Raw genomic sequence first — 26,070 nt, forward strand, 5'->3', positions numbered from 1 at the left:
AGGACTCCATGTGGCGTTGCCCTTTTGCAGTTTGCTTTGAGGAAACTAATGCAAAGAACCAAAGTTGGGAGAATGGCAGATAACAGGCAGGTTGAACAGAAATACTCCATGGTTACCTTTGGTTCACAGCATGGATATTTTGCATCACTGATCTGACATAACCCCCTTGCATGAGTGGAATGCACTGGCAAGATCCTATTTATTTGCATTTCTCAGACCAGATTGTTGAATTCATTTTCTTAAAATCATTGTAGCTAAAATGGACAGAGGGACAGCCGGCAATGTTGAAATTTGAATTGCAAATAAGGTGCAGGGCAGACATTGTTTAGACAGCAGCTCACTGTATGAATTTATGTAGCATTTAGCTTTCTTTGCTAGGGATATTTTTGAGTTTTGTTTCTGTATTTGCTAATTGTGAAGCTTTGCTTTGACTATCATGTGAATGTGTTAAATTTAGTAATATTTACTAAAAAGCTGTGTTGTTATAAAAAAAAATTCTCTGCATTGAGTTCCTGGTATGCATCTACATGGCTAGGTGCTGAAAGAATTTGATTTCTCTTTGACTCTGGTGGGTGTTATATGTGGCTGTGGCACAAATATGATATTTAGTTTTGACCATCACTACAGGAGCTGAGATGCCTGATGGCCAAGCATGGTCCAAGTGCTTCACAAGGTCCCTCAAGTTCAAATAACTCACTGAACATCAGTTCCAGCCAAAGTCAGTGCAAGTACCAGTTTGAGAAAGGCATTATGATTTCACAGAGCGGAAACTGTCGAGTCATGGCTTACTGTGCTTCAATGAGCTGCCTCGTTGTGTCCCAACCTTCTCCTCAAACCAGTCTCCTTCCTGGTAAGTTTCTGAAGGATTTATAAACTTATTGAAGTATTAAGAGTTATGCATGTTGCAGTTTGCAATATATAAATAAACAAATCTCTTATTTCATCTGTAACTGTCTTTCAAAGACATCATTTTAGCTTTTCATCGTTTACTTCCCATAATCTGTGAATTATTTTATTAACGTTAGTCACTTCTATATGACTATGTTTTCCTCTACTGCCGTGATGAGGTTATTCTCAGGTTGGAGAGGCAACAACTTGTATTCCATCTTTGTAGCTTCCAACTTGATGACATAAACATTGATTTCTCTAACTTCAGGTGATTTTTCCCACCTCCTCCTTATCTCCTTTTTATCTACCTATCACTTCCCTCTGGTACCCCTTCGCCTTCACTTGTTCTCATGGTCCACTGTCCTACGTGGACACGTGGCCAAGTGGTTAAGGCGTTTGACTAGCAATCTAAAGGTCGTGAGTTCGAGCCCCAACCGAGGCAGAGTGTTGTGTCCTTGAGCAAAGCACTTAACCACACATTGCTCTGCGACGACACTGGTGACAAGCTGTATGGATCCTAATGCCCTTCCCTTGCACAACATCGGTGTCGTGGAGAGGAGAGACTTGCAGTATGGGCAACTGCCAGTCTTCCATACAACCTTGCCCAGGCCTGCACCCTGGAGAGTGAAGATTTTCCAGGCGCCGATCCATGGTCTTGCAAGACTAACGGATGGCTTTAATTTAGTTAATTCTCCTCCCAGAGTTCTTCTTCAGCCCTTCACCTTTTCCATCACCTCCCAGCTTCCGACTTCATTGCACCTCCCCCCCCCCCCCCCGCCCCCAACCTGGTTTCACCTATCACTTGCTAGCTTGTACACGTTCCCCTCTTTTCCCTCCCCCCCCCCCCCTCAACTTATTATTCTGGCTTCTTTCCCCCACTCACCCTTCTCCTTCTTTTACTGTCCTGATGAAGGGTCTCAGCCCAAAATGTTGAACATTTATTCCCCTCCATTACTGTTGCCTGAGCTGCTGTATTCCTCTAGCACATTATGTGATTAAACGTTTTTCCTCCAAGCCTCATCTTTTCTCATCTGGCTCACAGGGTGCGGTGTTAAGAAGATCAGTGCTGTGAACTTCCGCAGTACCCAGTACATTCCAATCCATTCCAAACAGATCAGAGGCTTGGCATTCAGTGATCGACTTGACAGTGTTCTCTTATCTGCTTCACTAGACACCACTGTCAAATTAACCAGGTAAATGGTTATTGGTCTGCAGTGCCCCTTATAATGGGAGTAAAACATTGGCAAAATGTTACTAGCATTGTTGCAGCACCCAGACGAGTTATGTTTGTCATGGATGGTCTCTACTGACTCTTGTTGGAATGTAAGGATTCTGTGCATATTTTTTTGTTTGCTCCAAGTTGTCTTCAGTTATTTATTTATTTGAAGGTGTCCTGATTCTTTACGTTGGAGATGAAGTTTTGGGCAGTAGGTGCTAATGAAATAGAACCCTCTGCGTGCTGTGTGATTTGGTTAAACCAGGGGTTCCCAGCCTGGGGTCCACAGACCCCTTAATGGTATTGGTCCATGGCAAAAAAAAAAGCTTGTGAACCCTTGGGTTAAACTGGTTTTCAACAACTGCTCCAATTTCTTACTTGCATCTTCTGACACTTCCTCATTTTCCACTTGCATTCACTATCTCATGTTTCATGTTGCATTTGCAGATGACCAGCACTGGAATTTTTTTCTCCCCAATTTCCTCAAACCCTCTCTTCTCTTTCTCCCCTGCCACCCCCACCCAACCACTTCGGCCTTGGAAGGTGTTGATGCCCCACTTGTATCTGCTTTCATGGAGAACAGCTGCTTCACAGTACCGTGCTTATTTAATTTCTGTATACTTTCTGAGTCCAGCTATACTATCACACAGCTAACCAAGCCTGAACCTGCTTGTGCCAGACCTCTCTTGAGATTTTTGCAGCTAAACAGTCAGCTTAGTAATGGAGCAATTAATTTCAGATCTGTGGTCTTTCACATCCATCTTCAGGGCTTTGGGATCGAAAGATGTTAGAAATGAGGAGGATTGAGACCACAGAGGGACCTGAAAACAAGAATGAAGATTTTAACATGGAACTGATGCCTAACAAGGAGCCCCTGTAGATTAGCTGGCACTGGGATAATGGATGAATGCTTCACTGAGCAAGAACATGAGCAGCAAGTTTGGATGGCCTCAAATGAGGGAAACCAGTTAGCATGAAGTCTTCTGAAGTGAATGAACTCGCATAGGGAAGGTTTACTTAGTTGGAAAATTGTAAAAGAAATGCCTTTGAGATGGCAAGTATCAGTTTAGAACTTCATATTTGATGCCTGGTCTGATGCAAAATATTGTCTATTTTCAAGAATTGCAGAGCTGTGTTTGGAGTTGAACAGTGTTTGTATGACAGAGGTAGACAGTGTAGAAATGACTGTCAGTCCTTCCATGATTATTACACGGAATTTCTGTTCATCCTCTCCTAGACGGCAAGCAAGCATTGTGATAAGTGAGGGTTCAAGAGTAGGGTTGTTGAGGTAAAGCCAGCTGTTGACAGCATATAACTTAATCTACATATAATGTATATGGGCCAGGAATACTTTGTTACCCAGACAGAGAAAGGATTGTCTGTCATTTCCATTTAAGTCTTTGTCCCTCAGGATTGAGGATTTGTTTAAGGCTGTACTTTAGGAGAAGTATCGGGGTGGGAGAGAGTAACACGTTTAAATGGGGACAAGGGTATTAAAGATAGATGTAAAAATTTGAACAGGTCTGTAGAAATATGAAGTATTTAGCGCAGTTGAAGTTTTCAATGAGTAAATACGAGTGAAGTGACAAGAGATCATGTTCCAAAAGAGTGCATATGTCATTGGGAGGGTGAGGATGGATATGGTTGAAGATAAATTAAAGGTGCTGCAGTTTGTGATTGAGGCAATAGTTGGGAAGCCCAGTGAGATGGCACAATCAAGAAGGTGACCAGGAATGAGTTGTGGAATTAATGTGAAGTATGAATTTGGGAGGGAGAAGAGGGCAATGAGTTTGAGATGCATGAGAATAAGGCAATTTGAATTGGAAGGTGAAATCTCAGAAGGGTAAGTCCTATAATATTCAGAGGCTGAAGGAGAGAAATGAAGATATGAGAAAACCCAATTTCCCTCGGGATCAATAAAGTATATCTATCTATCTAAACTCTCCTTTGTATGTCAATAAATGAATGAGAACAGTCATTTTTGAACAGGAGCTGAAAGTGGTGGGGGGAAGAAAAGGTGTGATGTGTGATAGACCAAGCTGTCATTTGCTGATGAAAGTGTCAGCAGCACTCTGACAGTCTCATTAGGTAAGTGCTGAAATATGTAGCTAATTAGAAAAAAATTTGAGGGATGATGTTGTTGTTTACAGTCCAGGCTCTTGTCAAAGCCATGACACTTGTAATCATTTGCTGTAAAGTAGAACTGTTGCTTAGATACTCTGAAAATTATCTTGCAAAATATTGTGATATATAAATAAGATGTTAGAAGGCAGACCACAATCCGATTAATTGCACTTGCTATTGTCAGCATTTGACAACCCAGGAAGCATTAATAGCTGGCAGTAGATGAGGGAATTTGCAGCACTCTAATTTATTCCAGTTCGAAAGTGCCTAGTGCTCAAAGCCACATCCTTCCTTACTAGCGTTGGTTAAATTCATGACAGAGGAATTGTGAATGGCTGCACTGTCTCATTAGCTAAGTTGATTTTTTTTCTTGATGAGAAAAGGGCCTTATTTGTACCTCAGTGTTAGCTATTCCATTCTTTGCCATCATCTTTTGTTTGATTTAAACTATCTTAAGTTTTTTTTTTGAAATTTCTGTCTCTAGTTTGATTGCAAATACTGTGGTACAGACCTACAACACTGGTCGCCCTGTATGGAGTTGCTGTTGGTGCTCAGATGACACAAACTACATCTATGCTGGACTGATAAATGGTTCTATCCTGATGTATGACATGCGGGACACCACCACCCATGTTCTGGAGCTCCCCCCACAGGGTTCCAGGTAGTTATTTTTCAATGCACATTAGCTTTTATTTTGTTGTTGCACTACTCGCCACCTTTTGTCCTTCCTGACACCAAATGCTTGCCCACTTATTGTCGTGATATATAGTATTGTGCATATATAGTCCTAGTCCCTCGCCCTGTAGCCGTCTGTACTTTCGATGACTGTTCCTCTCATCGTGCGGCAACCTTTTTCCCAGCTCACAGAGAAATGTAGCATGGGAACCGGTCCTTCAGCTCAATTCGTCCATGCTAAGTTGCCCAATTAAGTTATTTCTTCCTGCGTTTCTCTCGTATCCCTCTGAACCTTTCTTCTCTGTGTACTTATCCAAGTATTTGTTCTTGCCTTAACCACTTCTTCTGACAGCTCATTCCATATAGATGCCACCCTCAATGTGAAGAATTTGCCTCTCATTTCCCTTTTAAATCTTTATCCTCTCAGTTTAAACCTTTTCCCAATAATTTCTGATTCCCTGTGCATTCACCCATTGATACCCCTCATAATTTTATGTACGCAGTCTCCTACACTCGAAGGAATAAATTCCTAGCCTAACCAATCTTTCCACATAACTCCACTTGTATGTCTTAATATTCAGGTGTCCTGTGACCTCGCTGTCCTACCTCCCTCGAATGGCATCTGCAGCATTTCCATGCGGTGGTCTTGTGGCAGGCACTTTGGAAGGGGGTTGTTTTTGGGAACAGAAATCCACAAACACATACAAGGCACATCTGCTACCTCTGGAGGCTGGGAGTTGCACAGATATACAGATTGAACCTGTAATGCGACACTGCCTTGTTACCTACAGACCAGGTATGTGGAAGAACTGGGAATATGTTGCCAATGGATGTTGAATGGAGTAGGGTGGGTATTGAGCAATCATCTGAAATCAAAGCTACAGATGTTAGAAATCTGAAATAAAAAGAGCAGTTCATGCAGCACCTGTGAAGAGGGTAGTTAACACTGCAGTTCAGTTATCTTTCATCAGTAAATATTTCAACATTTTCATCTTTTAATTGGGCACTGAACTGTCTGGCTTGGCTGGTACAGTGCCTTGAAAAAGTATTCAGCCCCCAACCTTTTGTTCACATAAATGAGTATTATAACCGGGGATTTTAATCAATTTAACTGAGAATTGTTATTTGTCAATCACTGCCCAAAAACAAGGAGAATTGTAAAACATGAAAAACTAAAAATTCAAAAACTGCAAAGTCAGCAGTTCAAAAGTATTCATCCCCCTTTGCTCAGTAGAGTACTTAACTGAGCCACCTCTCACAGCTATTACAGCCAGTAGTCTTTTTGGATAAGTTTCTATTAGCTTTGCAGAATGTGATGGAGCAAGATTTGCCCATTCTTCCTTGCAAAATTGCTCCAGCAGTGCTGGTTTAGTTGGGGAGTGGCAGAGATGATCGATCGGGTTAAGGTCAGACGCTGACTGGGACATCAGCGATTACTCTGGCAGTATGCTTTGGTTGTTGTCATGCTGAAAGACAAACTTCCTCCCCAGTTTAAGCTTTCTGGCAGAAGCTAGCAAGTTTTTATCCAGGATCTTCTGTATTTAGCAGCATTCATCTTCCCATCAATCCTGACCAGATTTCCAGTACCTGCTTCTGAACAACATCCCCAGAGCATGCTGCCACCTCCACCATACTTTACAGTAGGGATGATGTTAGTGTTAACTGGCTGATGTGCAGTATTAGATTTAGACCATATGTACCACTTAGTGTTGAGGCCAGAAAGTTTTACTTGAGTGTCATCCGACCATAAGACCACCTTCCACGTCTTTATAGTAGTTACTAAGTGACACTATGTAAAGTCTTTACGGGCAAGGATATGCTTTTTTTTTAAGCCAGGATTTCTTTCTTGTTGCTTTTCCATAAATACCTTTTATATGCAAGGCCTTAGAGATTGTGGAGCTATGAACTTCATCTCCAGTTGCAACCACTGACTTCAGCAGTTTACTCAGTGACTGCCAGTGTCATAGCAGCCTTTTCATACAAGTGTCAGTCTTCTCTGATGACTTCAGTGTAGAGGGGCAGCCTGATCTAGGCAGTAAGCTGTGGTTTCATATTTTTTTCATGATTGACTGCACTGAACTCCGAGGTATGTTCAGTGCCTTTGAGATGGTCATGTACCCTTCCCCAGATATGTGCTTCTCTATTAATTATTTCCCTGACTTGTCTTGAACGCTGTTGTCTTCATTTTGGTTTGATCTGTTGAAAATCTACAATACTTTTGGATCTTAGAGGGGGAGGGAGTGTGGGACAGCTTCTTCCACGAGGCCAATCAGACTGATTAACTCATGCTGATTTGAGTGTATTTCTATGTTATATTGTCTGTTCTATTTATTATAAATTACTATGGTTGCACATTGCACATTTAGACGGAGACGTAACAAAGATTTTTACTTGGATGTAAGAAATAAAGTCAATTCAATGTATTCTCATGAATTCATTGAAAACAGGTGATCCTCCAATTTTCTACAACAACAAATTGGGTGACTTGTTGAGGAAATGTACAGTAATGCAACTGATGTAAGTTAGCATAGTAATTATAAAAAGGAAGAACGCTTTTCAGTCTCACAATTTTGGTTTTTAATTTTTAGTTGACATGTTGTGGAATTTTTCTTTTGATTTGATATGATGCACAATATTTTGTAAATTAGCTCAAAAAATCCCCTTCAAGATATTTTAAATTTAGAAAAGATGAGGCAGTAAAATGGAAATAGTTGTGGGGGGCTGAATACTTTTTCAAGGCATTGTAAAGCGATGACCAATCCATGTGGTTATAAAACCGACTCTGGCTTATTAAGGCAAAAGCTAATAAACTTCATTGTTTATCCTTGTGTGTAACTTCATCTAAACCAGAAAGCCTCAGTGCAGTTGCTGAAATGTTCTGCAGTAGTAAATTCCATTTAGAGTGGGACTACGCTGTTATGTTTGGCTACAGTAAGGAAATATAAAATAACAGCCAGTATTGCATTGTTCTGATAACTGGATGGGTATTTTCCTGTTCTTATGTAGCTGTTGGCATGATGGAATAGATGCTGACAGATTCTCATTTATGATAGAAATTTTATTTACTATTCAAAATCTTGAAGTTTCACTGGTCCTGGAGGCAGTAATAAAGGTTGTTTATTTTTGAAGGTAAAACTCACAATTCTTTACGGTGTGTCATGATGGAGTTATCAAGCAGTGCCTCTCCAGAGTCGCTCGAGAACCTCATCTGCACTTGTTACCCAGTGCAAACATTCAATGCAGGCCCCACATGTAAGCTTTTAACAAAAAATGCAATTTTCTTAAGTCCTGAGAAAGATGGCAGTGTCCTGGTGTGTGCAGGAGATGAGGCAACCAACAGTGCAATGGTAAGTGATGTCTTTTTGACTGCTCTTGAATATCTGCTTGTCTTTAATGTTTAATGCTTGTTCTTAATCCAGGATTCCAATCTCACTGCTGGTTAGGATAATGGAGATAAATGTATTATGTTCTCTTGTTCTCTGATTTAAAAATTTTTTAAAAATTGTCTTGTGTGTAGCAATTGTAAAAGGAATACAGGGAAGTGGGAGTTGGAGTCGAAAAGAATACACTGCAATGTAAGGTAGTGTTAACACTTGTCTTACTTAGAAATATGCCACCTTTTTAAGGTAACCAGTTAATTACTTCTCATTATTTAAAACTTAATCTGTTTTTATTTCTTATACCAAAATCAATGACTTCACATTTGTCTTATATTCTGTTTGTGGTGCATATCCCCAATAAAAGCCCATGCATTCTCTATACATTCTCCCACCACTCCACACTAATCTCAGCTTTAGATCATTGGGAGATTTGGTGAACTTGCTCTTCATCCCCTCACCAAATTATTGATACCCGACTGTGAAGAGCTTAAGGCCCACATCAAACCCTGCAGTATTCCATAGATCAGAGTCCAAAGGTAAACTGATTATTCTGCAGTTTTCAAAACATTACCCAATCTTTAATTCACACCATTCTCTAATTCCAAGTACGGTGTTACATTATCAGAAGCCTTATTGAAGTCTAAAGTACCTGATGTCAACTGGTTTGCATGTCTGTTCTGCCAGTTACAACCTCTAATGCTTTGAACTGATTTGTACAATGTGGTGTCCCTTGCATAAATCCATGTTAACTCTGCTTAATCATGTTAATAACATTTCTTTAACTCTAATGTTTCCTAAGATCAGACAAGCTAGTCTACAGTTTTCAAGATTAAGATTTATCATGTGTACATTGAGACATATTTACGTGTTATTTGGGTTAACACTACCACACCTGAGGGTAGCCTGCAAGTGGCACCCCACATTCTGGCCCCAACATAGCAAGCTTACAGTGCTTGGCAGAATACCACACAACACAAAACAAAACAGAACATACCAAGCAACAAAACAAGCACCATTCCTACCTCCCCACCCATAAACATGGTCCTCTAATCGCACAGAAATTATTTTTGTGTGCTGAGTTGACCCACATAATGGCAGCAGGCATGGTCATCACTTGAAATTCCTGATGTGTCAAGGAGAATTTCATTTTCTCTTTCCCTTCTTCCATGAATAGTATGGTTATATTTACTACCTTAAAATCTGTGGCGGCTGTTCTAGAATTTAATGGAATTTTTCAACAGCTAGTGCATACACGATCTCCACTACCATCTACTTCAAAACCTTGGGAATCAGATTATCAGCTCCTGCAGATTTAGTGACTTTCAGTCCCAGTAATTACTGTAAAGTAAGTTTTTTTAAAACTAATTCTAATTTCTTTGATCTCATTTGTTAAAGACCAATGGTTCGATTTTCTTGGTCACTCTACAAACACTTATCTCTAATGTTTATTAGATATACCCATTCGTTTTGATCTATGCCACAACCAACTTGTTAATGAATGTTGTATGCATTTGGATAACAAGCCTTAAATTTTGTCCTTGTGTTATTTTCACTCTCTCCTCCAACTGAGGGTATACAGTCATTTCTGTGTATTTACTTCCTGCAGGATCCTGTTATCATTATCCATTTTGCTTCCTTGCACAAGAGCTGTAAATGCAAATGATGGATGAGCCAGTGCATCTTCTGTTCCTAGCTGCTTTCTAACTCTGTGACGTCATAGTAATTTGTGTGTGTGCCGTATCCAAGACATCTAATCTCCTCCTCTATCTCTAATTCAATTTTGATTTAGGATTTGGTTTAAATTGGGTTTAACTATAAAGCAATATGAAAAATATTTTTTGTTTTGATCAGCTCAAGTTTGAGCTGTGAATGCCTGCTTTATAGCAGCATGCTTCCATTTTCTGTTTCCTACAAGTAAGAATGACACATTGAAGGTAACCTCTGACTATGAGGCAAATGTAAGAGGTGGATTCTAGTGATCATTACTGTAAAAATGGGGAAAGGTGGGAGAAGAATTTAGCACTGAGTGAACAGAAAGCAGCTTGAGAATGTGGTAGCAGTGACTGAAGGTTGTATCCCTAAGTTCCGCAGTTTTGCTTTTAAATAAAAATGTTGGGCGTGTTCAAGTCTGTCAATTTAAGGAAAGGAATTTCACACATTTGTTTACTGTTCAACTTATTTCACCTCTGTTGAATCTGAAGTGCAGTTTCTGTTTTTAACATTAGTTTCTGATACTTGTATGCATTCCATCAATTTTGTTTTTTCATCTCTACTCTGACAAACTCAGCAATACAAGATATGTTATGTTAGTGGCCCAACCAGAAACAAGCATGCTGGTTGTTTAATGTTTAGAGTACTGCATTCTGTCCTTTCAAGAGAATGTAAGAAATAAATCAGTAACAAGCCACATAACCCTTCAAGCGTACTCTACCAATCTTATGATTGTTGTTGATCCTTGTCCACTTTCTTATCTGACCCACCGATGTTCTTAATTCTCTTGATTTAAAAAAAAATAGAAGGGGAAAGACCAATTATTCCAAAACCCCGATGGTTTGGCATGTGGTTCACTGAGAACGCAATTCCTTGCTCCTTGTTCTGACCTTTGTTCTTCTATTGCACAGGGATCACTGTTCCCTTAAAACTTGTTTGGAGAACTATTGTACTTTGCAACATCTTAAAGTGATTTAAAATTTATATTTTTCAAATCACAAATATTTTAATATGCAGTAAATATTAATACAAATGCATATAATATAATTAATATTATAAAAGTAATGAATTTAAGAAATATAAGATAAATAATTACAATTCCTAAATAACAGAATAACATCCAATAATTTGGAATATCTGACAGTGTGGCAACACTGTCACAAGAATGCTGAGAAAAATTTTTTTAAATATACTTGGCAACTGATCTTCTACAGCGCCTGGGCTAGAGAATTCCAAAGTAATTGGTCCTCATTCCAATTTAAATGCATGACCCTATAATTCTGAGATTTTATCTCCGAGTTCTAGATTCTTCATCCAGAGAATACAGCCTCACTTAAGTTTTGGAATCATAGTTGTCTCAATGAGATCTCTTCCCACGCACCACCCACCACAAGCTATAGTTAATCTTTTTAAATCTTTGTTTCCCAATGAGGAACCTCTCCTTCCAAAAAAAAATCACTCTAGTTAATTACACTGTACCAACTCCCAAGACAAGTATGAAAAAGAGTCAAAAACTGCATGTGACACACCAGCTGTGGTTTTACCTCGCCCTTGTATAATATTTAAAGCAAGAATTTGTATTTTTTGCACTCTAATCACTCTGCAATTCTGACCTATATATCGATCTTTATGTTTACTTTTTGTATGTTCATGGTTTCTTGTGAGCTGGCACATCAAGATTTCTCTGTACATATTTACTGTTTTGATTTAAAATATTTTCCTCTTCGTCCTGCCCAAGTGGATGGCCTCAAATGTTTCCATATATTTCATCTGCTGCCACTTTACCTACTCTCATAACTTATCTGTTCCCTTTGCATGCACATTGTATTCTCCTTGTGGCTCATTTTTGCACCTGGAATTGTTTCATGAGCAACCTTGGATATGTCAGCAAGATAAATTGAAACAGCTGAGATCCCAAAAAGATCCTGGTAACAACCCACCAATGATAATATGCTTTCCTGAAAAAGAACTTTTACTGTTTCCTTTTGTCATTTAACCAACACTGAGCCCTTGGGAAATATCCTGATTTATCTTATCTATTCTGCCAGTTATATTTTTAAAATAAATTGGATTTGTCAGATATGATTTACTTATCATTAACTCGTTGAGGCTGATTAATCATGTAATGATTTTCCATGTGTCCTGTCACTGTCTTTTAATTGTCAGCTACCTGCTAGAATTCATTATGTCAGTATGAAAGATTTACAGTTCCTAATTTCCCTTAATCTTTTGAATAGCAATGTTACACTTGCTTGCTTTCAGTCTGTTGCAAGTATTCCCATTTTGAGGAATTTTTGAAAGGTGCTTTAACCATCTTCTAAAACCCTATGGTAAAGGCTATCAGACTCAAACATCAACTTTTTACTCAGTTTCTCCAGTAGTGGTGTGATTTACTTTTCCCTTTGTTTCTGTGTTCTATATTTTTTTAGATTATGAAGACACAGTCCTCTTTTAGAACCATAGAAACTACAGCACAGAATTGGGCTCTTTGGCCCTTCTTGGCTGTGCCGAGCCATTTTCTGCCTAGTCCCACGACCTGCACACGGACCATATCCCTCCATACACCTCCCATCCATGTATCTGTCCAATTTATTCTTAAATGTTAAAAAAGAACCCGCATTTACCACCTCGTCTGGCAGCTCATTCCATACTCCCACCACTCTCTGTGTGAAGAAGCCCCCCCTATGTTCCCTTTAAACTTTTCCCCCCTCACCCTTAACCCATGTCCTCTGGTTTTTTTCTCCCCTTGCCTCAGTGGAAAAAGCCTGCTTGCATTCACTCTATCTATACCCATCATAATTTTATATACCTCTATCAAATCTCCCCTCATTCTTCTACGCTCCAGGGAATAAAGTCCTAACCTATTCAACCTTTCTCTGTAACTGAGTTTCTCAAGTCCCGGCAACATCCTTGTAAACCTTCTCTGCACTCTTTCAACCTTATTTATATCCTTCCTGTAATTTGGTGACCAAAACTGAACACAATACTCCAGATTCGGCCTCACCAATGCCTTATACAACCTCATCATAACATTCCAGCTCTTATACTCAATACTTGGATTAATAAAGGCCAATGTACCAAAAGCTCTCTTTACGACCCTATCTACCTGTGATGCCACTTTTAGGGAATTTTGTATCTGTATTCCCAGATCCCTCTGTTCCACTGCACTCCTCAGTGCCTTACCATTAACCCTGTATGTTCTACGTTGGCTTGTCCTTCCAACGTGCAATACCTCACACTTGTCAGTATTAAACTCCATCTGCCATTTTTCAGCCCATTTTTCCAGCTGGTCCAAGTCCCTCTGCAAGCTCTGAAAACCTTCCTCACTGTCTACTACACCTCCAATCTTTGTATCATCAGCAAACTTGCTGATCCAATTTACCACATTATCATCCAGATCATTGATATAGATGACAAATAACAATGGACCCAGCACTGATCCCTGTGGCACACCACTAGTCACAGGCCTCCACTCAGAGAAGCAATTCTCTACCACCACTCTCTGGCGGCTTCCATCGAGCCAATGTCTAATCCAATTTACCACCTCTCCATGTATACCTAGCGACTGAATTTTCCTAACTAACCTCCCATGCGGGACCTTGTCAAAGGCCTTACTGAAGTCCATGTAGACAATATCCACTGCCTTCCCTTCATCCACTTTCCTGGTAACCTCCTCGAAAAACTCCAACAGATTGGTCAAACATGACCTACCGCGCACAAGGCCATGTTGACTCTCCCTAATAAGCCCCTGTCTATCCAAATGCTTGTAGATTCTGTCTCTTAGTACTCCCTCCAATAACTTACCTACTACTGACGTTAAACTCACCGGCCTATAATTTCCCAGCTTACTTTTTGATCCTTTTTTAAACAACGGAACAACATGAGCCACTCTCGAATCCTCTGGCACTTCACCCGTAGACAGCGACATTTTAAATATTTCTGCCAGGGCCCCCGCAATTTCAACACTAGTCTCCTTCAAGGTCCGAGGGAACACTCTGTCAGGTCCCGAGGATTTATCCACTTTAATTTTCCTCAAGACAGCAAGCACCTCCTCCTTTTCAATCTGTACAGTTTCCATGGTCTCACTACTTGATTCCCTCAATTCCATAGATTTCATGCCAGCTTCCTTAGTAAATACAGACGCAAAAAACCTATTTAAGATCTCCTCCATTTCCTTTGGTTCCGCACAAAGCCGACCACTCTGATCTTCAAGAGGACTAATTTTATCCCTTACAATCCTTTTGCTCTTAATATACTTGTAAAAGCTCTTTGGATTATCCTTCACTTTGACTGCCAAGGCAACCTCATGTCTTCTTTTAGCCCTCCTGATCTCTTTCTTAAGTATTTTCTTGCACTTCTTATACTCCTCAAGCACCTGATTTACCCCGTTTCCTATACGTTTCATACAACTCCCTCTTCTTCTTTATCAGAGTTGCAATATCCCTTGAGAACCAAGGTTCCTTATTCCTATTCAATTTGCCTTTAATCCTGACAGGAACATACAAACTCTGCACTCTCAAAATTTCCCCTTTGAAGGCTTCCCACCTACCAATCACATCTTTGCCAGAGAACAACCTGTCCCAATCCACACTTTTTAGATCCTTTCTCATTTCTTCAAATTTGGCCTTCTTCCAGTTCAGAACCTCAACCCTAGGACCAGATCTATCCTTGTCCATGATCAAATTGAAACTAATGGTGTTATGATCACTGGAACCAAAGTGCTGCCCTACACAGACTTCTATCACTTGCGCTAATTTGTTACCCAACAGGAGATCCAATATTGCATCCCCTCTAGTTGGTCCCTCTATATATTGATTTAGAAAACTTTCCTGAACACATTTTACAAACTCAAAACCATCTAGACCCCTAACAGTATGGGAGTCCCAATCAATGTATGGAAAATTAAAATCCCCTACCACCACAACTTTATGTTTCCTGCAGTTGCCTGCTATCTCTCTGCAGATTTGCTCTTCCAAGTCTCGTTGACTATTGGGTGGTCTGTAATACAATCCCACTAATGTGGCCATACCTTTCCTGTTTCTCAGCTCCACCCATAAGGACTCAGTAGACAAGCCCTCTAATCTGTCCTGCCTGAGCACTGCTGTGATATTTTCCCTAACAAGCAATGCTACTCCCCCACCTTTTATTCCTCTGCCTCGATCACATCTGAAACATCGGAACCCTGGAATATTAAGCTGCCAGTCCTGCCCCTCCTGTAGCCAAGTTTCACTAATTGCTACAACATCATAATTCCACGTGTCAATCCACGCCCTCAACTTATCCGCCTTCCCCGCAATACTCCTAGCATTGAAATATATACACCTCAGAAGATTTTTACCACCACTCACAACCTTTCTATCAGCGGATTTGCTTAAACTTTTAACATCATTTATTTTCACCCCAGCCACACTGTCAGCTCTGGCACTCTGGTTCCCATCCCCCTGCAAATCTAGTTTAAAGCCTCCCCAGTAGCACTAACAAACCTCCCTGAAAGGATATTGGTCCCCCTGTTGTTCAAGTGTAACCCATCTCTCTTGTACAGGTCCCACCTGCCCCAGAAGAGGTCCCAATGATCCTGAAATCTGAAACCCTGCCCCCTACACCAGTTCCTCAGCCACTTGTTCCTCCTCCAGAGCATCCTATTCCTACCCTCACTGGCACCTAGCACAGGTAGCAATCCTGAGGTTACCACCCTTGAGGTCCTGCTTTTCAACTTCCTACCAAGCTCTCTATACTCACTGTCCAGGACCTCTTCACTCTTCCTTGCTATGTCATTGGTACCGATGTGCACCACGACATCTGGCTGGTCACCCTCCCACTTCAGAATGTCATGCAATCGATCAGAGACATCCTTGACCCTGGCACCTGGGAGGCAACAAACCATCCTGGATTCTCTGTCATTTAGTAATGCATGCACTAAGGAATGATACAATATTTCCTCCGGTGTGATATCACAAAACACAGGACAGACCAAGACTGAAAAAACTAACAAAACCACATAATTATAACATACAGTTACAACCTTGCAACAATACCATAACTTAATGAAGAAGTCCATGAGCACAGTAAAAAGTTCAAAGTCTCTCAAATGTCCCACATCTCACGCAGACGGGAGAAGGAAGAAAAACTCTCTGCCGTGCCTGACCACAGTCCGACTCTGAGTCATCCAAAAACTTCAAGCCTCTGATCAGCTCTCCGACACTGAGTACTGAGCACCATATCTGTCCGAACGATTCAACCTCAATCTCGGTTGCCAACAGCAGGCAAAGCCGGGGATTTTGAGGCCTTCCCTCCGGAAGATTCCTGACTGCGCAGTAACAACAGCAGCGAACTGGCACTTCAGAAATTTCTCTAGATGTTCCTCTGTGCTTTCACGTCTGTCTCCATCAAATCAGAATTGTCCACGGCCCCTATTTAATGGATACGATATCATTTTTCACCAGAGGGCTGTGCACGTGCGGCGCTCTGCTGTCTCTCCTCCCGCCTCAGGAGATCATGCAATTAATCTATATTTATATTTAGAAAAAAAAATCACCATCCCTGACTTGAGTGGCAGATCCTTTATTGTGAGACTCCAAAACATGGATATAGTCAAGAAAAAAAAAAGTTCCATGTCAGCTTTGTCTTTCAAATGAGATTGCTCATCATTTTGGCAAGGCTCTCTTCTTGAGACACTCCCTCTGTTTTGGATTGGTCTAGTAAACCTTTTGCTATACTCCCTCTGTTACGTCTGTCGTTCCACTGTCTTTCAGGTGTGGTCTTGCCAGTGCTCCATATAACTGAAGCAGGATTTTCTACAGCCCTGCTCCAAGTTGAGTACATGAGACCTACCTTAGTTCCTTACTGTCTTCAGATTTTCTGTTTATTTCTTTACTATATTTGATGAGCTTTGTGCAATAAATATTTAATTGCATACTTTTTCCTTCTTTTTATTACTTTGATACTTGCTACTGTTTATTCACCAGCTTTAATTTTGAACTTTCATCTCCAGTTTTGAGGCTCGGTAACTGTGTTCATTCTCTTTCTATCACAGTTGTGGAATGCAGGGACAGGCTCTCTCGTCCAGAAGCTTCAAGCTGACCAACCCATACTGGATATCTGTCCATTCGAGGTGAATCAAACCAATTTCCTTGGAACACTGACTGAAAAAATGGTGAAGATCTACAAGTGGACCTGATGGAATCTATATTTATAGCTTTGTGTTCACTGACTTGCCAAGGATGGAAATCAAAGGCCCAAATCTGATGATGGGATGAATCATGGCACTTTATAAAACTTTGCTCATATGTGGGCCATGTGTGACAGATGTATCCTCTCCATCTAATCATCAAAGTGTTCCTGTGCTGTAAGCCATGGCCTTTGTTTAATTGCTTCCATTGTTGACAAATGCAACTAATGAGAGTGGTGACATTTCCGACAAGACTCTGGGTAAAAATAAAAGCTTTTTTTAGTACTGTTTTTCCTATTCGTTATTTTACCTCTCTTGGCATTTGCAATGTACTTTGCCTTTATTAATGTATAAATGATATAAATCACCAGGAGTCCCCAAGAGACCTGCAGCAACTCCTCCCACCCACTCTGTATCCCTTCGCCTTTGTCTAATTCCAATGAGGATTTCTACATTTAACTGACATGCAGTAGGCCAACAGAAAAGTAATTTGAGTACATGTTGGGAGGGGGACTATTAATAACATGAAGGCTAATCCACAGCATTGCCCTTTTAAATCCAACCTTTTCAAAATCCCTCCCATTTAGACATGTGGAAATGGTTCCCTCTACCATTGGAGAACCTTCAGAATATTGGGATCTTGTACAATTTGGTGTGATGCTGCATCTCCTGATTTGACGAGAAAAAGAATTTGCATCTGTTGATTTGATTAGATACTAGAGAGGACCAGAGTGTTGACTCTGATAACATAATGATCGAGAGAAAGGGACCATGACAGGATGTGTTACAAGAGTCTGATAGTCTAATTTGATGCAGGAAATTTCCTGTTGGGGTCCACGGTGAAGGCAGTGGATGCTAGTGGATCTGCACTTGACTGGGAATATGCTCATTTGCAATCAAAATTTTCAGTATGTATATGTGTCATTTTAATACTATTACATTGAAATTAAAAAAATTATCTGCATGTGAAATTTTTGGTTCTTTATTCTCCAGCCCTCCAATTGCTGATTAAGTGATAACTGGATAATTCCCATGTTCCATCAGAACTTGCATTGCAAGCAAAATCCATGATAATGTTGCAGTTGCCGGCTGTTTTTTTTAAATAATTATAACTATCCACTTGATGTCAACTCCACCTCTGCATTCCAGACTTGTTTAACTTTTTCCTTTTGTGAACTTGCTTCATTTAAGTAAGCTCATCTGCATTGCATTTGATTTTGATTTTTCTTGATCAATCTGGGGGTCCAGTTTGAAGTTTGTGTAACTATTGCTCACTTGCACAAAGGTACATGTAACGCTTTGGTTAAGATTTTTACTGCTACTGAATTGATTAAAAATCATGTAAAACAACAAATAATATGCATTAAGAAAGTGAGGTAGTGTTCAGGGGTTCAATATCCATTACGAATCGGATGGAAGAGGGGAAGAAGCTGTTCCAGAATCACTGTGTGTGTGTATACGTGTGTGTATGTACACACACCTTCAGGCTTCTATACCTCCTACCTGATGGTAACAGTGAGAAAAGGGCATGCCCTGGGTGCTGGAGGTCCTTAATAATGGATGCTGCATTTCTGAGACACTGCTCCTTGATGTCCTGGGTACTTCGTAGGCTAGTACCCAAGATGGCACTGACTAAATTTACAACCCTCTGCAGCTTCTTTCAATCCTGTGCAGTAGCCTGACAGTGAGGCAGCCTGTCAGAATGCTCTCCATGGTACATCTATAGAAGTTTTTGAGTGTATTTGGTGACATATAAAATCTCTTCAAACTCCTAATGAAGTCTTGCTGCCTTTTTCACTGCATCGATACGTTGGGACCAGGTTAGATCCTCAGAGATCTTGACACCCAGGAACTTGAAGCTGCTCACTCTCCCCACTTCTGATCCCTCTGAGGATTGGTATGTGTTCCTTTGTCTTGCCCTTCCTGAAATCCACAATCAGTCTTACTAACATTGAGTGCAAGGTTGTTGCTTCAACACCACTCCACTGGTTGGCATATCTCCCTCCTATTCGCCTTCTCATCACCATCTAAGGTTCTACCAACAATCGTCAGTAAATTTATAGATGGTATTTGAGTTATGCCTAGCCACACAGTCATGTGTATATAAAGAGTAGAGCAGTGGGCTAAGCACACACCCCTGAGGTGCACCAGTGTTGATCGTCAGCGAGGAGATGTTATCACCAATCCGCACAGATTGTGGTCTTCCGGTTAGGAAGTTGAGGATCCAATTGTGGAAGGAGGTACAGAGGCCCAGGTTCTGTAATGTATTCCATCATACTTCATGTTATAGGCCTCCATTGGGTCTTCCCTCAGCCTTGCAATGAAATATCCAGTTTGCTCTATCTTTCCTGATTGTTATAACCTATTATCATGATTATAGGTCTTTTCTGTACCTTGTCCATTGCATGTTTATTGTTTTTGATGAAGTGAATGTCTGAACTGTACACTTTTACTGTGTGTGTAAACCTTACCAATGAAAATAATCTTTCTTTTCTTTTTAAATTTTTTTATTGAATAAGTACACAAAAAGGTAAGCCATAAAGGCACTAATACACTGTTAGAATATAATAAAATTACAGGAGATATTAATACCAAAAAAATGATACAAACAATGTAATTTAAACATACTAAGGTAACATAATAGTATACTAATTTTTATATATCAATAGAGAAAAGGAAAAAAAACCCACCGTGCAACTAACTAAAAGCAAAGCAAAGCAATGGGCTAACTTGGAACCAAGCAGAGTTAAAAAACTTAAAATCACGTCCTCAATCCTGACCTCCATTAAAAACAGTAAAAAAACAAGAAGGGTATATAAATATGGAGCAAAAAAAGAGGAGAAAAAAATTACATTAAATGAAAATATTGAATAAAAGATCTCCAGGTCTGTTCAAATTTAAGTGAGGAATCATAAAGATTGCTTCTAATTTTCTCCAAATTCAAGCATAATATCATCTGAGAAAACCAAAAAAAAGGTAGTTGGAGCATTAAGCTCTTTCCAATGTTGTAAGATACATCTTTTTGCCATTAAAGTAAGAAATGCAATCATTCTACGGGCTGAAGGAGAAAGATTACTGGAAATTTTAGGTAGTCCAAAGATAGCAGTAATAGGGTGAGGAGAGATATCTATATTCAATACCTTGGAGATAATATTAAAAAATGTCTCTCCAAGAAGTTTCCAGAGTAGGACAAGACCAAAACATATGAGTTAAAGAGGCTATCTGCCCTGGACATCTATCACAAAAAGGATTAATATGAGAATAAAAGCGAGCTAATTTATCTTTGGACATATGTGCTCTATGAACAACTTTAAATTGAATTAGGGAATGTTTAACACAAATAGAGGAAGTATTGACTAATTGTAAAATCTGCCCCCAGTCATCCACGGAAATGATAAACCCCAATTCCTGTTCCCAATCTACCCTAATCTTATCAAATGGAGCTTTCCTAAGTTTCATAATAATATTATAAATATAGCCGATGCACCTTTCTGACATGGATTAAGGTTAATTATAGTATCTAAACTGTATGTAGGAGGAAGCATTGGAAAAGAAGAAAGTATAGTACTTAGGAAATTTCTAACTTGTAGATATCTAAAAAAATGTATTCTTGATAAATTATATTTATTAAATAATTGTTCAAAAGACATAAGGGAACCATCTAAAAATAAATCCAAAAACCGTGAATTACCCTTAGTCTTCCAAATTTGAAAAGCATGATCCGTAAAAGAGGGAGGAAAAAATATGTTACCTAAAATAGGAATGGCTAGCCCAAATTGGTTAAAATCAAAAAATTTTCTGAATTGAAACCAAATACGTAAGGTATATTTAACTATCGGGTTAGATACCTGTTTGAGGCATTTCAAATCAAAAGGGAGGAACCTAAAATAGAGCCAAGTGTATAGCCCTGAACAGATTGTAATTCCAATGCTACCCATTTAGGAATGGATAGTATATCCTGGTCAAGTAACCAAAGTTTCATATGTCGAATATTAATTCCCCAATAATAAAATCTAAAAAATAAAAGCTAAACCTCCATCTTTCTTAGATTTCTGTAAATGTATTTTACCCAGTCTCAGGTTTTTATTTTGCCAAATAAATGAAGAAATTTTTGAGTCAACTTTATCAAAAAAAAGATTTTGGAACAAAGATTGGTAATGCCTGAAATATATATAGAAATTTTGGCAAAAAAAACATCTTAACTGCATTAATACGACCAATCAAAGTTAAATATAAAGGAAACCATTTAGATGAAAGTTGAGTAATATGGTCAATTAAGGGTAAAAAGTTAATCTTAAATAAATCTTTGTATTTACAAGTAATTTTAATCCCAAGATATGAAAAATAATTATTAATCAATTTAAATGGAAAGTTATGATATAAGGGAAGTTGTTTATTAATCGGGAAAAGTTCACTCTTACTAAGATTTAATTTATAACCTGAAAAGAGACTAAATTGTGCTAATAACTCTAAAACAGCAGGGATGGATTTTTGAGGATTAGAAATATATAAAAGTAAGTCATCAGCATAGAGTGATATTTTATGGGACTTTAAGCCCCGAGTTATCCCAGTAATATTTGGAGATTCTCGAATGGCAATTGCAAGAGGTTCTAATGCAATATCAAATAATAAAGGACTAAGAGGACAACCTTGTCGAGTGCCTCGAAAAAGAGGGGAAAAAAGGTGAGCTTAGAGAGTTAGTACGGACCGAGGCTACAGGAGAATGATATAACAGTTTGATCCAGGATATAAATTTCGAGCTAAAATTAAACATTTCAAGCACCTTAAATAAGTAAGGCCATTCTACTCTATCAAAAGCTTTCTCAGCATCTAAAGAGATAACACACTCAGGAACATTTTGTGATGGGGTATAAACAATATTTAACAGTGTGCGAATGTTATAAAAAGAGTAACGACCTTTAATAAAACCCGTTTGGTCTTCCGAAATAATAAAAGGAAGTACTTTTTCTAATCTGTTTGCTAATAACTTAGAAAAAACTTTAGAATCAACATTTAATAAAGATGTTGGTCTATAAGATGCACATTGAGCAGGATCCTTATCCTTCTTTAATATTAGAGAGATTGACGCTCTATTGAAAGATTTGGGAAGTTTACCAAGTTTTAATGAAGCCTCGAAAACCCTACAGAACCAAGGGATTAATGAAGGTGCAAAACATTTATAAAATTCTACGGTAAACCCATCAGGGCCAGGAGCTTTCCCCAACCAATGAAAATAATCAAGAAAGATCAATAAGCAGCATCCTTGGGCACTAGGAGAAATGTGTCAGGAAAGGACAGAGGTTTAGGTCAGTTTTTGCATTTGACACACGCGTACTCCTCTGCTAAGGAAGGGTGGTTGAATTGTTGGGCAGAAATTCCTGGAAATTTGGGAGCAACTTTTGGAAATTTTTCATGGATGTGTGTATTTTTGACAAGGCCACTATTTTTTTCCACTGTTTAAATGAAATGATTGTTTCAGAGTGCAGGGAATGATATTGATTTTGGATTTTAGTCATGTAGACTTAGTCAGGTAAAGTCAGCTGTTTTCACTCCCTCAATGTAGATCATTTACATGAATTTTAAATACTCTAGCATCTGTGTTGGAACTTCAACTTGTGTTCTTGGACCGTAAATCTGTGTCACTGGAAGACCAATCCAGTAAGTTACTCATTGTACCACGTAGAGAAAAGCAAGTGCTGGGGAAGTTAATCATTGACAGAGTAAGGATCAATGAAGAGGCCTAGTAAAAGCAGGGTGAATGTGGAAACTATTCTATTTTCTTCCACTACCAGTGGATCAGGAATAGGGTAGTAGGCCCCAGCTGAAATGGAGCCAGTAGGAACTTCGGAATGTTTGAAGTCAAGAGTGGTGGGAGAAGAGAATTGAGTTCAGTTTAAATTCTGAACCAAATTCTAAGTCAGTACTTTGGTCAGCTATCTGGAAAGAATGGCAGCAGGTTTTGAGTTCAGTGCACTGAAAAATTTGTAGGGCTTTGTAATCCACTGGGAAAACACTTCTTAAATCTAAAGTCAATTCATGTAAGTCATCAGCATTCTAAATAGAGTACTGTATTGTTATATGAATGTTAAGTCAAGTGGTCACTATAGCTCTTTTTTGAAATATCGCCATTGAGAAGGCCAGCTAGTTCAGCATACTTGTTGGGGGGAAGCCAAGCATAAATTCTTTTTGCTCAGCTGATTGAATCATGCATTTCAATGTTTGGAAATTTGAAGTATCGATTGAAAGATATTACTGCAAAATTCTGCCAAGGCATTATGTATATCACTAAAAGAATAACATTTTTATATAGCTTAAATCCCCTTTGTATCAACTTCCTATAACAATCTCATTCACACTCGAAATTCTAGTCCCACTGTTTTCCCCTGCTGCAAATGTCCGTGCCCTCTACCTAAAGCCCTACAAGTAATCCTTACCTGCCCTTTCCTCATGTCCATTACCCACTCCACCCTTCTCCATATGTAGTCCATCTGGGTCTCTCCATCTAAGATTTGTTTTTGACTCCTATGTGGGAGTTTACCCACTTTTGCCTTTCTTACATGCAACAAAATAAATCCCCACAAAGGTGAGGTTGACATTCTAAGAATTTTTTAAAATGGGTTTGCTTTGAAAGTTAACTCAATAGTTGAGAATCTTGGTGCACATGTGCATAATTGTATACTTCTGAAGGTACTGTCCTCCAAGCAATTAACTATTTGTTTTTGAGAAGATGCAGCAGGGATTTGCTGGAAAGTTTAAATTATTGGGTTAGGTTCAATTAACCTATCCCTTGAGTACAGTAGACTGTTCAGTGAGGGGATCAGTATTCAAAGTTGCTGGTGAACACAGCAGGCCAGGCAGCATCTCTAGTTAGAGGTACAGTCGACGTTTCAGGACGAAGGGTCTCGGCTTGAAACGTCGACTGTACCTCTTCCTAGAGATGCTGCCTGGCCTGCTGCGTTCATCAGCAACTTTGATGTGTGTTGCTTGAATTTCCAGCATCTACAGAATTCTTGTTGTTTACGAGGATGTTGCCTGGATTGGGGAGCATGCCTTATGAAAGGAGGTTGCCTTTTCTCCTTGGAGTGACAGAGGATGAGAGGTGACCTGATAGAGGTGTATAAGAGATGAGAGGCATTGATTGTGTGGATAGTCACAGGCTTTTTCCCAGGGCTGAAATGGTTGCCACAAGAGGACACAGGTTTAAGGTGATGGGGAGTAGGTACAGAGGAGATGTCAGGGGTAAATTTTTTACTCTGAGAGTGGTGAGTGCATGGAATGGGCTGCCGGCAACGGTGGTGGAGGCGGATACAATAGGGTCTTTTAAGACGCTTTTGGATAGGTACATGGAGCTTGGAAAAATAGAGGGCTATAGGTAAACCTAGTAATTTCCAAAGTAGGGACATGTTCGGCACAACTTTGTGGGCCAAAGGGCCTGTATTGTGCTGTACGTTTTCTATGTTTCTAAATGCTTTTCATATGACAAGCCATTCAATCCTGGAATCATTTTTGTGAACCTCCATTGAACCCTCTCCAGTTTCATCACATCCTTTCTAAGGGGCCCAAAACTGCTCACAATACACCAAGTGAGGCCTCACCAGTGCTTTATGAAGACTCAACATATGAGGGGTGATTGATAAGTTTGTGGCCTAAGGTAAACGGAAATGAGTTATACAGCTCTTGTTATATGCACATGCAGTTCAACTCTTTGAGTTATTATACAGAAAGTCTGAAGTTAATAACTCATTTCCTTCTACCTTAGGCCACGAACTTATCAATCACCCCTGATGAGTTATTAACTTCAAACTTTCTGCATAATCACTCAAAGAGTTACCCTGCATGTGCATCTATCGAGAGCTGTATAACTCTTCTCCTTCTACCTCAGGCCACGAACTTATCAATCACCTCTCATATATTTGTTTTTATATTCTCGTCCTCTTGAAATGATGTTAACATTGCATTTTCCTTCCTCACCACAGACTCCAGCTGCAAATTAACCTTTAGGGAGTGCTGCACAAGCACTCCCAAGTCCCTTTGCACCTCAGTTTCTTGTATTTTTTTTCTCAATTTAGAAAATAGCCAACCATAAGACAAAGGAGCAGAAGTTGGCCATTTGGCCCATCGAGTCTGCTTCGCCATTTTATCATGAGCTGATCCATTCTCCCATTTAGTCTCACTGCCCCGCCTTCTCACCATAATCTTTGATGCCCTGGCTACTCAGATACCTATCTATCTCTGCCTTAAATACACCCAATGACTTGGCCTCCACTGCTGCCTGTGGCAACAAATTCCATAGATTCACCACCCTGTAACCAAAAGAATTTCTTCACATTTCTGTTCTGAATGGGCGCCCTTCAATCCTGAAGTCATGCCCTCTCGTACTAGACTCCCCCATCAGGGGAAACAACTTTGCCACATCCACTCTGTCCAAGCCTTTCAACATTCGAAATGTTTCTATGAGGTCTCCCCTCATTCCTCTAAACTCCAAGGAATACAGTCCAAGAGCGGACAAACGTTCCTCAAAATTCCCGGAATCATTCTAGTGAATCTTCTCTGTACCCTGTCCAACATTTCTTAAATAAGGAGACTAGAACTGTCCACAGTACTCCAAGTGAGGTCTCACTAGCGCCTTATATAGTCTCAACATCACATCCCTGCTCCTATACTCTATTCCTCTAGAAATGAATGCCAACATTGTATTCGCCTTCTTCAGCACTGACTCAACCTAGAGGTTAACCTTAAGCGTATCCTGTACGAGGACTCCCAAGTCCTGTTGCATTTCAGAACTTTGAATTTTTTCCCCATTTAAATAATAGTCTGCCTGTTTATTTCTTCTGCCAAAGTGCACAACCATACACTTTCCAACATTGTATTTCATTTGCCACTTCTTTTCCCATTCGTCCAATCTATCC

General features: G+C 39.6%; 1 protein-coding gene across 1 annotated transcript in view; it reads left to right on the top strand.

The window, feature by feature from the left end:
• rfwd3 (ring finger and WD repeat domain 3) overlaps positions 1-18,132 on the top strand; it is a 54,896-nt gene extending 36,764 nt beyond the window's left edge. Inside the window, exons 8-13 of the mRNA XM_072279380.1 lie at positions 628-850; positions 1,931-2,081; positions 4,713-4,889; positions 5,485-5,699; positions 8,033-8,250; positions 17,027-18,132. Coding sequence (XP_072135481.1) covers positions 628-850; positions 1,931-2,081; positions 4,713-4,889; positions 5,485-5,699; positions 8,033-8,250; positions 17,027-17,170 — 1,128 coding nt within the window. The 3' untranslated portion in view covers positions 17,171-18,132. The remainder of the gene's footprint in view (positions 1-627; positions 851-1,930; positions 2,082-4,712; positions 4,890-5,484; positions 5,700-8,032; positions 8,251-17,026) is intronic.
• Positions 18,133-26,070: the final 7,938 nt, after the last annotated feature.

The sequence above is a fragment of the Mobula birostris genome, chromosome 15 (genome assembly GCF_030028105.1).
Source record: "Mobula birostris isolate sMobBir1 chromosome 15, sMobBir1.hap1, whole genome shotgun sequence".
NCBI classification, from domain to species: Eukaryota; Metazoa; Chordata; class Chondrichthyes; order Myliobatiformes; family Myliobatidae; genus Mobula; species Mobula birostris.